Source organism: Anarhichas minor, unplaced genomic scaffold, assembly GCF_050575085.1.
Source record: "Anarhichas minor isolate MPS153535 unplaced genomic scaffold, ASM5057508v1 ptg000136l, whole genome shotgun sequence".
Lineage (NCBI taxonomy): Eukaryota > Metazoa > Chordata > Actinopteri > Perciformes > Anarhichadidae > Anarhichas > Anarhichas minor.
In genome coordinates, this window is record NW_027466582.1 from 21,746,313 (window position 1) to 21,762,039 (window position 15,727).

The following is a 15,727-nucleotide window of genomic DNA, read 5'->3' on the forward strand; positions in this document are numbered from 1 at the left end:
TTTACAAACAAGCTTAAACAAAAGCTGTTTGTCTGTAGTTTGACTGTTTATCTTAGTCTGTTCTTGTAAACGTCTCTGCTGGCTGGGACAAAGCAGCCAGGGTCCTGTTTCAGAAAGCAGGTTCAGTGTTTTACTGAACCTTGAGATGATCTCTGTCTCTTCTCTCTTTCAGAGCAGACACGCGGTTTCATTTCCTCAATCATTCAGTTTGTATCAAAATGCCTATAGCAGCGCTACAGTAGCGGAGGTTGACCATCTGTTAGAATATAAATACTGGTAGGATATGAGTTTGTTCCTCAGGGAAATCTAGAGTTACTTATTTTATGTCATGACAGTCATTTCTTTGAACAGCGTTTTTTTTGCCCTCATGTTCAAATATTACACAGAGTCAAGTCAGGCTTGTAGCTCAGCATAAAACCTCTGCGTGTCCTTTTTGCGAGTGGAAATTTTTAATATGAAAATATAACGCTGTGACTCTGCACACGGCTGATGTCACCTGTCACTGATGGAGAACAATTCAATAATATTTGAGATTATATGTTAATATTTCTGAGTGAGCAGGATTGTGGTGCAGCTGTAGAATGTACTTTGAAAGCATGACGTGAACGTGTTTAACAGCATTTCAGACTGGGTTGAACTTTACTACATTTGTTGAGGTAGCTGAAATAAACTGAACGTTCCAAGTGTCTAACATGTAAAATCCACCGTATTTTAACGTTTAGATCACCAAACACATTATTGCTGAATCCGATTGTGAGCTTATGTCTATTGATATCTATATTTTTAAATCTTCAACTATATTTTTCACTTTTGGCCCATGTGCTTTTTACCCATCAGAAAAATCTATTAAAAATGAAGGCTATGCACAGTCAGATTCCACCACTTTATCATAGTCTGGTAAATAATGAATTAATGGACAATACGTAATGAATCATAATTGTTGTAACTTACTGACACTGCTCCTTGCTCTGATAAATGTGCACAGTCCATACATAGTTTACATGCATTAATATCTCTATGTCCACTGGTGAATACCTGTTGCCGTGGTGAATCGTGGAATCGGCGCTCCATTGATTTTTTCATTCATCATGCACAAGCCTAACTAATCTCAGGGTTAGTCAACACAGAGTTCAGGGTTAGTCTCAGAGTAAACCTGCTTTCTGAAACAGGGTCCAGGAGGTCAGAGGACAGGAGGTCAGAAGACAGTCAAGGAAAGGTTTGTCAGATTTGACAACGTTTCCGGCAACAAGAGAGCCGATGACGTTGCTGCTCTTCTCATCCGATTTCTGGAGGACCACGATTGTCTGGACAAAGTCGTGGCTCAGTGTTTTGATGGCACAGCGGTCATGGCATCTGGACTTAATGGAGTGCAGGCTAAAGTTAAAAAGAAGGCTCCTCTGGCTTTATTTATAGAATGCTATGCCCATCGGCTGAATTTAGTGCTGACTCAAGGGGTCTCAAAGCTGAGAGAATGTAAAATCTTTTTCCACATCTCAACGGCCTCACTGCGTATTTTTCCAGGTCCCCAGCTGTTCGACGACATCTGCCAGCGGCGTCTTCCTCGTGTGGCACCAACACGGTGGCAATATAACTCCAGACTGGTCAACACGGTGTTTGAAATGAGAGCTGCCCTGCAGGAGCTTTTTGAGCACATTCTGGAGCACCATGACGAGTACGACGAGGAATCTGTGCGCTGTGCTGACGGCTACAAAGTCCATCTGGAGAACTTTGAGTTTTGTTTTTTGCTGTCTACTTTCCATGGGATTTTTGAGTATTCGTATGTGCTGTTTGGAGTACTACAGAACAGAAAACTGGACGTACAGTTCTGTCTGAAAAGAGTGGATGAGTTTTGTGACACTATTGAGAGAGAAAAGGGATGGTTTGCTGACATTTTTAAGTCCACTGTGCGTGAAACAGGTGCCCCAAGTGCACAGAAAGGCCAAGCGGAGGGAAACATTCGTGCACGGTACCAGAAACTCCACAGCGATATCTTGGACAACATTCTTGCCCAGGTACGAAATTGGTCCAAAGACCACGAGAAATTAATGTTTCTCTCCCCCCTCGACCCCCAGCAGTTTCAGGCATATCGGAACAAATTCCTAGATTCGGCCTTCTCCAACCTAACGCAGAGTTACAGATCTCTGTTTGATGATCTGGCACGGCTTAAAACAGAACTGACTGTAATGTATGCCATGGCTGGCTTTGAAGGAAAAAGCCCTGCTGATCTACTGGCTTTCCTTCAGCAGAAAGATCTGGTGGTGAGCATGCATTAACTTTACGCACTGGCATGTTTGGCGGTGACGATCCCGATATCGACTGCCTCTGTCGAGCGGACATTTTCAGCCCTAAAACGGATCAAAACCTATTCCAGAAACGCAACTGGGGAGGCTCGGCTGTCATCACTGGCGTCCATGGCAATCGAGAAGGACTTCTTACTGGAACTGAAACGCACTGATGTTCTGTACAACCGCGTCATTGAACTGTTCGTAAACAAAGACAGGAGGATGGACTTTGTCTATAAATAGTGAGAAGCATTTGGTAAGTGAAGTGCTTTTGTGTTTTTACATCTGCAGTAGCGTTACTACTGTGTTCATTTGTCTATGGTGTTGTTTTTATGATATGGTTAATATTGTTCCCTCTGATGTGAATAATATTTGAATGGCTCGTGCTCTTCAGTGTGCGGTGGAATACGTGTTTTAGTGCCGCAGTTTTGCTGGATTGATTTGTCATGCTTTGTTGTCATATAAATATATGTGACTGGTTCTTGTGAGTTTGTTCTTGTCATTGTGTTAATTACATTGATTTTGACTATATGCATTGTACGTTAATGACGAAGCATCCCGTCATGCGCGTATTCACATATCAGCACTCTGCATGTTGCAGTGTTATGTGAATATGAGGTGTTTACATGAAACAAACAATAACCCGTAGCTGTGGTGGTTCAACTGTAGTAAGACGGCACAGAAGGCCCAGGTAGAAAATGCACGGCCCGCTTCTTGATGATCTAGAAACAATATTTATTCTACTGCAACCAGAGTACTATTCTGTTTGCATGAGGCGGATATTGTATGCTACAGGTATCAATTGACGTGCGTCAAAGGAGGATCCGCACCGCGATGCAGCCGATTTGTGTTGCACTCGTCAGTCAGGATATGTTTAGCTCTGCTGCATTGATATTGATCAATTGTGACAATCCTTTCAGAAAGTTGTCCCTTGCCAGTTCCCAAACTTTATGGGAATGCCATACTATAGTTTAGTAACCCCACCACTGAATCATCATAAAATCGTTCATACCCACAGAAGTTGGAATAATATACTGAATATCTTAAGGTTTTCGGAAATTTCATAGATTTCACATAATCATTGAGGTGGGGATATCTGGCGGATTGAACAGTAATGAAAATACTGTAATAATAGGTTGCAGCCCAAGACAATTCATTTTTGACCTTGCAAATAGTATCTAAACAGAATATCTTACAACCATTTACTAGCTTTTTCCAGAGCTTTCTCACATCTCACAATCTTCACCAGCAGAGTTTGCTGATGCATTGAAGATTTTAGTTTTTAATAAAAACTCTGGCATTGCAGTAGCAGTGATGAAAATAGCTGAAGAGGATTGTGAGATGTGGTTGAAAAAATATGTAAAAAGTTATAAAGTGAACCTTGATGTTATTAAATACTATAATGAACCCATTTGTGTTAAAAGTGCTCAGTGTTGCTATAGAAAAGGCAACATAATGCTGAATGTCTCTTGGAACTGTAGACTGTGTTTAGACTCCAGTGGTGTTGATTAGCTCTGGGTGTGACTGACAACCACCAAAACAAAATAATTGGATTTTGACATTTCATCATCCGTTCACTGTTATGCAACAGTGGCTTATCGAATCGCCACATGTCACTGACACTGAGCACACTTATGAAAACCAATAGAATCAACTGCTTTGATTCATTAATGTAACCAATCAGCCAATGAGTATAGAAAACTGCTTTCTTTGCAGCTGCATGTGAACGCAGCTCCCACACTGATCTAATTGTGTGGGAGCAAAGCTTTAAATGAAAGAAGGCTGTCATATCTCTCTCAAAGGTCATGTTCTGAACAATAAAATCACCTGTTGCCGGGTAAACATGAGCTGATGATGAAGCTGTAGGAGAACGTGACACACATGCAGAATCTCTGTGTGTTTACCCAGCAGAAGATGAGGTAATGTTTCAACCATCTCTCTACTGCATCACATTGAAGCTTTTGTTGACTGACAGTGCGTGTTTGGATTTTCCCGCAAAGCCTCGTTGTGGGCATAATAAACTCAATTTTCTCTTTTTTCCTTCCCTCCCACTGAATCGTTGCTCATGTATCAACACATGTCCCCCTCGTGTTTAGAGCCCCAGTAAAGACGCAGCTGTAGTAGGCTTTTCAGCATCAGCCTCTGTCTTGCCATATTCCCCTGAAAGCCTGCAGGAGCTGCCTGATAGAAAGCTAAAGACCATAAAGACTATATGAAGGGACAGTTTCAGAGTGCAGCATTTCATTTCAAAACACGCAGTAATGAGATGATTTTAAGATTCATTTTCACCACATTCAATATACAATATATTGGGGGAATGCAGATTGGATAGCAATCTTTTACTAAAAGACTCACTGCAGTCTTTACGAAAACAATAGAAATGATTAATTCATAGTCTAACCTGGTGGAGGGTTCATGTTCCCTGGTTTCCTTGGATTCTCAATCGGAAATTTCATCTTGATTCTCCTGGCTCTTTGTGCTGCTGTAGGATGAAATCAATGTTTTTAATCTCTCATGGTCCTTTCGGTCAATTTCGACGACTTTAACCGAGAGAGGATGGAGGACGACAGGGAGTAAAAACACATAATCCGCGGCGTGTGCTACTACTGTAGAGGCTGAGAAACTGTTCGATGCAGCTCCTCTTCACCCACGGCGGTCTTCAGGAGCGCATACTCACTGCTCGCTGCATCATTGTGAAGTCGTTAATACCATGGGCGTCCTAAACGGGAGACGATACTACATTGAATAATCTAACGTTTAGATTGTGATGTTTCATTTTTGATTTGTTATGTATTTACGTCAGAATGCTGCAGGACAGCGACTCTGCACTGCTAGTTGTCAGGATCCACCTCACTCCGACGTAAAATAGCTTGTAATGCGCTTTGGTTGGGTCTCCACGCCGCCGCTGCGTACTGCAAGACACGACGTCAGCTCACACAGAAAAAGAACAGTTGGCGCAGTTGAGAGAGCCAAGGAGGGAAAGAGGAAATTAAATGAAAACATGGAATAATAGGAGGAATAAGAATAGCCCATAGCACTTTTTTTTCTTGAATTGTCTAGTAAAATAAATACAAAACAAGTGCAGACAAGTACATGAACAAATAAAGGACTCATGAAATTATACAGGTCCAAAAACAAAGGGGACAAAAGCAAACTGAGGAGAATAACAGGTTCAGACTGATAAGAGTAAGAAACGGAGGTCCAGCAAAATGGCTATAGATGGATACATGTGTGAGTGTGTGTGTGTGTGTGTGTGTGTGTGTCCATCTTATGTGTGCTCCAGGTAATGGGTGAGTGAGGGGTGTCCAATGTAGTAATATGGGACACATTCAATATATGCACGGATAACGAAATAATATACATATACACAAATATATATATATATATATATATACATATATATGTATATATATATATATAGCCCATATTTAACACAAGAAACACATGACAAACAAAACAAAAATAGTGGTACGTTCCTGTAGTGCATTTTTTAAATTTCCATCACAAGAAATTTAAACAGCAGCAACAAAAATAACTAGAAAATTTCGCAAGAAATTTTGACAGTGTGGCTGCTACTGCCGGAAGACGTCGCAATATATATATATATATAGATATATACGCCAATATTACTAGTATCATTGAGGTTCAATTGAGATATCGCTTCTCTCATTTGTGTATTTAAGATTCATAATCTTGGATTGAATCTTGTATTCGTGATGGATAGTCCACAAATCGCTCCCGTCATTTCTGTATTTGAGATATACATCTTTGTTTGAGATACATATCATTGGAAATGATGAGAGCAGCTATTGCTTCATAGTAACATGTGTAAGGCAAAAATACCATGAATCAAATCACCAAAATATTATTTTCAACTATAAGAGGAAAGACTGCCGAACACATTGATATCATTTTTATGTTTGTGGTGTTTAAAATGTGACCATAAGGGCACTTAGAGATGTGGAGCGGTCGCTCCTCTCTTGTGGTGACACGTGTGCGTGTGTGTCACTGGTTGCCATGGTGAGGACGCACCTGGGTATTAGAGGCAGACTAATTAAGAATGGTTAGAGTAAACAGTGATTTTGAACAAAACCACCTGTCAAACCTATGCCCCCTACACCAAAACCATGAGTCCAATCAACAACATTTGGGTATCATGAGAAAGATAAGACTGCCAAATGCGTCAATGTGGTTTTTATGTTTGTGAGCTATAGAGCAAAATACAAATAAATGGTACCATCTGCTTTCTTTGAGAAAATGGGCATTTTGATAGCTAGCACAGTTTTCATGAAGTCACAGATTAAGTTTCAGGAAAATTTTGGGTCCGTTTCAGATTTTAAAATGGGTGTGTATTCCATGGAATGTTCAGCGCTAGAGTGATGACATCACGGTCAGAGTGGAGCAGAGCATAAAAAGTATTCTGTGATTTTTCCAAACAAATTGCTCCCATTCCCACAACTTTTACTCTTTATACACAATTTTTTCTCAAAATGTGACGTTCGCACGCATGTGTGTATGGAATCTAACAGACTTACATATTTGGCTCAACGAGCCGGAAAGCGACATGAACTCCAACCAACTACTCCATTAGACTCCATGTTAAATCTGACCACTCATTTCTCAAAGAAAGCAGACGGTACTAGTTTTGTATTTTGCTCTGTAGCTCACATTATTAACACCATAAACAAAACAAAAAACAATTCTAGGCATTTGCAGAGTCTTATCTCTCTCATGATCCCCATAATATGTTGATTGGACTCATGGTTTTGGTATAGGGGGCAGATATGCGACAGAGGTTTGACAGGTAGGTTTGTTGAAAATCCCTGTACTCTAACCCCCTCCTCTAACACACAGGTGCTCCAAAAACCATGGCAACCAGTGACACATGCACACAAGCATGCACACACGCACGGAGTCTCTCTTGACGCCTCTGCTTTGCTTTCAGTCTTGCTCTGGTAATGATGGATGCTTCCCTCACCTGACCAAAAGGCAGGATTTTTTCGCTTTGGATAGTACCATCACCTCCATTCATCCAGGCTTTCTGGTTGGGGAATGATCTAATTGTCTTTGTGATCACCACATTATCAGGAATATTTGTGTAATCAGAGATGGGCAGTATTTCTATTACTTGTATTTGAAATACATATTTCAATTACTTTTGAGTATTTTGTAATTTGTATTTGATAGGGCCGATAAAAATCGAACGTAATTTGTAGCAAAATACTTTAGAGTGGAGTAATTTTGTATTTTAAATACTCAAAATACTTTCTCCACGAATCAAAAAACAGTTCACGAGTTCAGTCTTCAGATCTTCCAGTTCAACGGATTGTCTGTCAAGTTAAATATTTTATCTGAGTGTGACAGATGTCAACTAGCTTGATGTATAATTTATGTCTGGGTCTGGCTACATAGCCTATTGTATATACATGGTGATGGTTATAATATCAAGCTCGATGCTAACATGCTAATGACGCTAGCATGCTGTCTAGGCTAGTGCATAGCCAGTGTTTAGCAAGTTAACTTATCAGTCGAGTAGCTAGCTATAGGAAGAGGGAGATTGGGAGCTTGTATGTTCATGATAACCTTATCAAGAGACGTCTGACCATCTAATCTTGCACTGTATTACAAGTTATGCCAGTGGCGGGCCGTGCATTGTATGCCTGGGCCTTCACTGCTGTCCTGCAGCTGAAATACCACCTTATAACCACATGATGAACCACAGCTATTCATTTTTAAGGATGTAACTATATACGTCTTCGTATTAACCAGTTCGGTACGAGGCTTACAATACGTTTGAATAATACTAGAGCACTTGGAAAATGCAGAACTTTAAATTGAGAAAATTATAATGTTTTCTGCACTCATGTAGTACAGTGGTTCTCAGATGGTCTGGCTGTGGGATCCACCGTCATTCCTTAATGACAAGCCGCGACCCACCGAAATTGTTTTAGGATTTTACTATCACAACTCGAACATAGAATGTACTGCTCTGCAATGTCTTTCCTCGTCTCAGTCCCCTGTGTCATGGTGTGTGGTACATCTCACTCCGGTCAGGAAACTTGTCAGAATGCCCATATTTGATTGGCTGAGCTGCATCATGTGATGTGATTCACTACCCGACATGCCTCTGCTGTTAAGTTTCGTTTCACGATAGTCACGTGCTCGCCCACTGACCAATCACAGCGCACTCTGCACCTCGCGGCAGAACTACACATGGACAGTGAGCTGCACGTAATGCTGACGTAGCTATAGGCCGGCTAGCAGGCGCTGACACGTCAAAGAATACGCCCAACATGTCAAACTAAAGATCTGATTGGTTGAAGACTATGACAATCAACAATATCGTCCCCATTCACTTAAACTGCACATGGATGCGCGTGAGTCTGCAGGCCTCGGGCCTCTGTTCTTACCTAGAGACACAGAGGTGAGATCTGATTGGATAAAAGCTCTACTTAAAACAAGCTGCACTGGAAGCAGAGCAACTGAGGAAGACAGTAGCTCTGCAATGAGAATATAAGATAATGGGAAAAATATTTTTATAAATTATAATACATGTAGTGTATTTAAGAAACATTAAATTATAAAATAGCTATAACTTTGTGATTCTGTTTAGGCCAGCAGAGAAGGCCTTGCAGGCCCTGACGGCCCACCACTGAGTTATGCTGTATCTTCTCAATGTGAATGTCATAATGCCATATCAATTATGGCAGATAATATAGTTCACAGTTAGCCAGGCTATGACAGTAGATGTCCATTTGTTCAAAAAAACATTAAATATCCAATTTATTTTATTTAAAAGGCATATTATGAAAGTATTCTTAATTTTGTTATTTCATACATTCTACCGTTGGCCAGGTGGACAACATGTCTTAGCAAGATGATGTTCAAGAAGGACCATCAACAAGCACAGATGTGCTTAGTTACACTGACATTCTGTGACTGTTCTTCCTTTTTGTGGGCTTCACCAGAGCTTTGTGTACATTATATAGCCCAAACCTGAATGCTCTGCTATACCAAATTGTGAGAAAACGGAAAATCCAGAAAAAAGTATTTCCTATATTTTAAATACAGAATACATGTATTTTATTTTGATACATTTATTTGAGGGGTATTTTGTATCAAAATACATTTTGATGTATCTTTGCCCATCTCTGCGTGTAATCATGGTCCAGTGTGTTGTTTCCGAGATGTGGACATGCTGGTGGAATTTAGGTAAAACAGAGCGTTGAAAATGTTTGCTTTTTTTCTGTTCTGAGAAATGGAATTCCTTTATCTTTTTACTGACTCAGACACTTACATCCCCAGGACAATTAATTACAATTACACACCCTTGCACAACTCTTCTCTTTAAATACACACTTGCCACTTTAATAACATACTTGTTTTGACGTACTCTAGCCCTACAACCCCGCCCAACCACTTCGCTCTGCTGCCTCGAGGCGATTGGTTGCCCCGTCGCTCAGAGGTCCCTGCGGCCGATCGACCCGGTCACGGCTTTTTTCTTTCCTGGCCCCACAGTGGTGGAATGAACTCCCCACTGACGTCAGGACAGCAGAGTCGCTGCCCATCTTTCATCAGGCTGAAAACTCACCTCTTCAAGAAGCACTACCCAGAGCCTTCCACTTAGCACTTATTGTATTGTATTAGCACTTATTAGCACTTATTGAATTCGTATTCATATGTTGCACTTATTGTATTCGTATTAATTTGTTTCTGCACTGTACTTTTGCTCTTAGATGCTTGTGTAAACAAGGAGATGCACTTATGACTTCTGGTGACTAGTAGTTCTCTTGAATACATGTTGAATACACTTATTGTAAGTTGCTTTGGATAAAAGCATCTGCTAAATGACTGTAATGTAATGTACTCTTAATTTGTTTGTTTATCATATTTTATTGTAATTTTCATATTTTCTATTATATAATTATGTCTTTTACTATTGCCTTATGTTTATTGTTACGCACCATTTACCAAGCCAAATTCCTTGTATGTGTAGCCTATTTGGCAATAAAACGTTTCTGATTCTGATTTAGCGTCTTTGGAGCGTGGTGATGCTGAGACCATGTAATGTTACCGAAGTGGTTGGGACTGGAGACTGGAGTTATCCTCGAAAGCGATGGAGTAGGAGAACTGTGGCAACTTTGATGGCCTTTCCGTGAATTGCCTTGTCCTGTTTTTTTGTGATAAAGGAGGTGAGCATGGAAGAGATGTTGAGGCTTGCTGGACTCACTCTGGACATCTTTTTAGAATACGGTTCGGATGCGGCGTTGAGGTTTTTAGATCTCAGGTTCGGATGCTGCGTTGAAGTTTTCGGTTTCCTGTTGCTAAGTCTGCTGCCGCAGGCTGACTGAAACTTCGGACGTGGTCGTTCTGATTTCGTCCTGATTTCGATCTAATAAATCGAGAGCATTGCGGTCGGGAAAGGCTTTGGGCACGAGAATACACATCCAAACTGTCACCTTGTTTTTGAGGGTGAGCATTTGCAATAGTAGGGAAGAATGGCAGGGAGTATTGTGGGCCAAAAAAAACTAAATCATTCTATGGGTTAGGAGTCGGACTGTTCCAATACAGAAATGGAGCATCAGCGAAGGAGAGTAGGGAGGACAGAGGCCATCACATTAGGCAAATCTGCATCAGCTGAAGTCACAGCCTGCACTGCTACTTCAAAAACCAATTTGTGAAAGATTCAGTCCCATCCCCTTTAAAAACAGGTGCAATGTCAATCTTCACAGCACTGGAGACAGTATGTGTGGCTAAAAGAGCAGCACCAGCCCTTGTAATATTCACTGACCTCTGGTGTGTAGGAGCAGAAAGCAGTTCATGCACAGATTCACTTTCATCATCAGACATGGTGGGAGAAATATATGTGATTCAAAAGTCATAACAAGCATGACAATTGGGAATAAACAGCAAAAATCCTTAATACCTCCAAAAACTATAAGCGTTCAGTTCATCAGCTGCTCTCAAACAGTGAAAAAAGAATTCCAGGTGCTCAAAAGTGACAATATCCACAGTTCTGGGAAATAAAACTTGTTGAGAAGAATCAGCCAGATGGAGAGACAACTTTCTTAAGCAGCACTTAAAGCTTTTTTATACTCACGCGTGTCACCGTATCGCGAGCTTCTGTACTGTGAAGAAGCAAGAAGAAAACGAGTGTAAATGCAATAAACCAACCTCCACAAAGCCGAGGAGGAATTGTAATTAACTGTAAAATCATATCTCATATTCAATGACTACTTTATCACCTTTATGCAAGATCTGTAAAGAAAGATGTCAAGTATTAAATGCATTATAAAGAAACGAAGGATGAACATCCTGTAAACAATTTGATTTGCTTTGCAAAATATATACTGAAATGTAGATTGTTTCTGTTTCTAAAGCATCTAAAACGAATTGGCCATCTTTGACTCCACAGACATGTTCATAGTGCTTTTATCAGTGAATATTTGGGACAGTCATGTTTGAAAAGCTCTGATCACGTGTGCCACGTGCGTACAGTTACAAAAATGTAGAGGTGCACAACCAAGCACAGCATCCATTTGCGAGGCCTATATGAAGTCTCCTTGTTTTATAATCCGGCCCATGTCATGCAAATTTCACAGCAGAGTTCTCTTCATGTTTGGGGTGGGAGTACAGTGCGAACAGGAGGGGGCTGATCACACAGCCCCAGAGGAAGTTTGGCTGAAAGTTTAATTACAGAGTAAGGTACTCGAGCCAGTTTCATGGGGGAGATTGTGTTGAAGGCTGAGCTGAAATCAACAAACAATATTTTGATGTAGCTGTTGTTGTTGTTTGGATTCTATTCAATATACAACCCCTAATACAACCTTTTCTGCTTAATGGTACTGTTCCAGCATCCAGTCTGAGTCATGAAAGCTCATGTTAGATGAAAACCAATTTACTCCAATACCAGAAACTCTGTTATTATAAAATAATAATTACTGCTCTATCCTATTCCTTCACTCTTCATTCTGCAGTTTTACCCCCACTTTTTCTGTTGATTTGTACATTTATTTAGTTGTTTTTTTTCCACTTGTGTACATACCTTTTTTTCTTTTCATCCATTTTCTACATTAAGTAGTTTCATCAGTATTTGTGGATAAGAAGCTTTCCATAGGGCCTTTACCCAGCAGTGATCCAAAAATGATATAAAACACATTAATAAATAGTCAATTAGAAAATGCAATATAAAGTATAATTAGTGATTGAATTTATTTAGATTTATTTGTAAAACCCAAAATTTCGAATTTGCCTCAGAGGGTTTTACAATCTGTACAACATACAACATCCTCTGTTCTAGGACCCTCACATCAGAACAGGAAGAACAAAGGAAGAGACCTGAGGGAGAGCAACAGAGGAGGATCCTCTATCAGGAGGGACAGAAGTGTGATAGATGCCATGTGTACAGAATGAACAACATAACAGAGTTACAACACATTCTATGCATATGACAGAAATGATTCATTAATGAAAGTAGGCAGATGGAAAAATCACAACTACTAATAACAGCAGCAGCAGTGGATAGAACATAATAATCATTATAATGAAAGCATTAATAGTGGACATTCAATTTTTCCAAATTGATCTTTGTGTGTTGAGCTAATCAGTGTTTTACCACCACCTAGTGGACAAATAATATAACTACGTTCTCTGAACTTTGACTGGACTTCTGGAGAGTGATGCCTTTCCATCACCGTTGATGTATTCTATAATGGTTACATTGATATTTATCCCCGAGTTAAATGATTAAATAGTTTTACTACATTTGGGTTTCATTTGCAGTTGTGTGAAGATTTGAGATTCAAAATGTCTTTATTGTTACATCTCAATTTCCAGTACAAGAGAAATTTGTTGGTCTGCTTTCCTTGACATTGCAGCAATAATTGCATTAAAACTAACAATATAAAGCCATTCAAATTGCACTAATGCAATACAATACAGTTGAATACAATAACATTACAATAATATAGTGAGCTGAGCCTAAACTTAAACCTTGTGCTGTAATGCTATGTCTTAACTATTGCCAACACCAATGTAACACTTTAAATAAACGTGGAACCCAAATCACTTTCCCCACAACAATTAGACTCAAGGACTCAATAAAGTGCAGCTCCATCTTTGTCTGTGCTGAAAACATGCACAAACAGTACAGCAGATGCACAGTAAAGGTTTCCACCAGCAGGCACAGTTATGTTAAACCTGTTGGATATTTCTGTCCCAAGTACACTTTTATGAAAAACAATAGATTACGTATTATAAATATGTGTCAACAAAAAATCGACGAAGACAAAAAGCCTTGAGAAAACGCACACACACACACACACACACACACACACACACACACACACACACACTAGATAGATAGACAGATAGATACTTGATCAATCCTGCAAGGGGACATTGTTTTGCTACAGCAGCATTTATAGGTACAGGGACATTTTAAAGCAAAGCAATAAATATAACAGAGTAAAAATATTAAATATAAAAATGCACAATATATACAATAAAATAGAATAAAATAAAATGATAAACAACAGTGCAAGATTGAACCAAACAAACAAGAGTGTAACAGTGTTATAGTTGTGTGAATTATTTGGCCAGAGGTGATTTATTATAAAGTCCTAATGCAGTGGGCAGGAATGATCTCCTGTATGTGTCCTAAGCTGAGGGCATCTCCTCTAACTCCATCTATGCATGTTAACATGTTTATCAGTTATGCTTGTGCAAACAGTGACACATGACAGGACAGTGACACTGTGCTTCCTATTTATCAAATTAGGCCATCTGTCACTACCATGAGCAGTGAGGCAGCAGCATGAGGCCTGCTGCTCACACACTCGCACCACAGTGAGACATCTGCATTGCTCCTTTTGGTATCGATAGGCACTGATCCTCACAGGGCAGCTCCATCAGACACGGATGTAACTTGTTGCAACCCCTGGACTCTGCGTTAGGTGGAAAAGGATGAGCAGGAGGCTTGTTCATCCATTTTTATCTGGATAGGAGCAGAATATATAATGGTCAGTTATACAATTGGCCCGCTACAGCTCACTACAAAAGAACAGCGGGTTATTTTAGCACAGAGCCTAGCTAGGTAGCGTAAATGGTGCATTATGTCGTCATTTCAACATTTAAAAAGTACAGCAGCCCACTCGTAACTCTTCTTATTGACATTTCCATAAAGGTATGTCCAGCGTATGTTTATACGGTGGACACATGATGTTCATACAAAGATTAATATACAATATTTGTAGACAGTGCTGCGCTCGGCAACCTAACTTAGTAACGGTTCAAAACTGACACTTTTTATAACTCTGAGAGTGTTGTATTAACGCATTAAAATCCTCTAATGTTCTGCATTAATAAATACCGTAACTTAAATAGCCGCTGCATCAGAACGTGTTGAAGTTGACTGGCTATATAAGTATTTTAATTGTTATTTAAAGTTTCTATATTCACTGCAGTTCAATTCAATTGTATTTCTAAAACCTAATATCACAAATGTGCCTCTGCGGGCTCTAATCTGTAGAATATACGACATCCTCTGTCCTCTAACCCTTGCAGCAGAAAAGGAACAATTATTAATAATAATAACAGCAGCAGTGGATTTAACAGAATAATATTAGTGGCAGTAATAGAAATATGACTAATTATAATAGTAGCAGTGGGTGTGAGTATATGCTTCATTAAAGGATAAAGCAGAATAACAGCAAACAAAAACATACAATATTTGCAAGACAAATATTTTTTATTATTTTTCCTCAACTAGATTTACATTGACTCTTAGGATTGGTTTCGACAATCATTTGTATAGATGGGACATCCACCGCACACCCCTTGGACAGGAGACTATAAAGCTAAGAGAAGAGCATCACTCTCTTCTCTTCCAGGCCTTTCCTTTAACTCTCCCGACCCGTTGCCTATGCCCAGCTGAATTCTGGGCCCGCATCCAGAAACATTTTCAAGAAACTCAGAACTCAACAAGATCCGGCAAAAGCCTCCACCGCTCCCTCACCCCAGCCAGTTGGGGCGAGCCAAGATCCGGCTGATTGCCGAGAGGGAGAAATTGAACTATCGGCTCAAGCCGTTGTACCGCGTGAGCCCAAGTGGACCTCTTTAGTTCAACTCAGTTAGTTACTACATCTTGCCACGATACCGTCATCTGATTTTCTCTCAACTAGCTGTGGCAGATGGGCACTCAGCCACAGGATAATCTCACCCAGGTGCAAAACAGCAGCAGCGGAAACACAGACACCAGCCTTATTTACCATATTTTATATACAAATGACTGATTTTTGCATCATATTTTATAATATACACAACACTAAGTACCACTACCTTTAAAGCTACTACAAGGAACTTTCATTTGTGTTGATTTTGGCGTTCCCTGTGGAAGAAAACAGTAGTGTTTCCAAGTACCAGCATCTTTTTAGAGAACCTCTCAT

At 39.9% G+C, this 15,727-nt stretch overlaps 1 protein-coding gene across 1 annotated transcript in view; it reads right to left on the reverse strand.

The window, feature by feature from the left end:
* kcnk10a (potassium channel, subfamily K, member 10a) overlaps positions 1-4,738 on the reverse strand; it is a 51,301-nt gene extending 46,563 nt beyond the window's left edge. Inside the window, exon 1 of the mRNA XM_076084738.1 lies at positions 4,684-4,738. Coding sequence (XP_075940853.1) covers positions 4,684-4,738 — 55 coding nt within the window. The remainder of the gene's footprint in view (positions 1-4,683) is intronic.
* Positions 4,739-15,727: the final 10,989 nt, after the last annotated feature.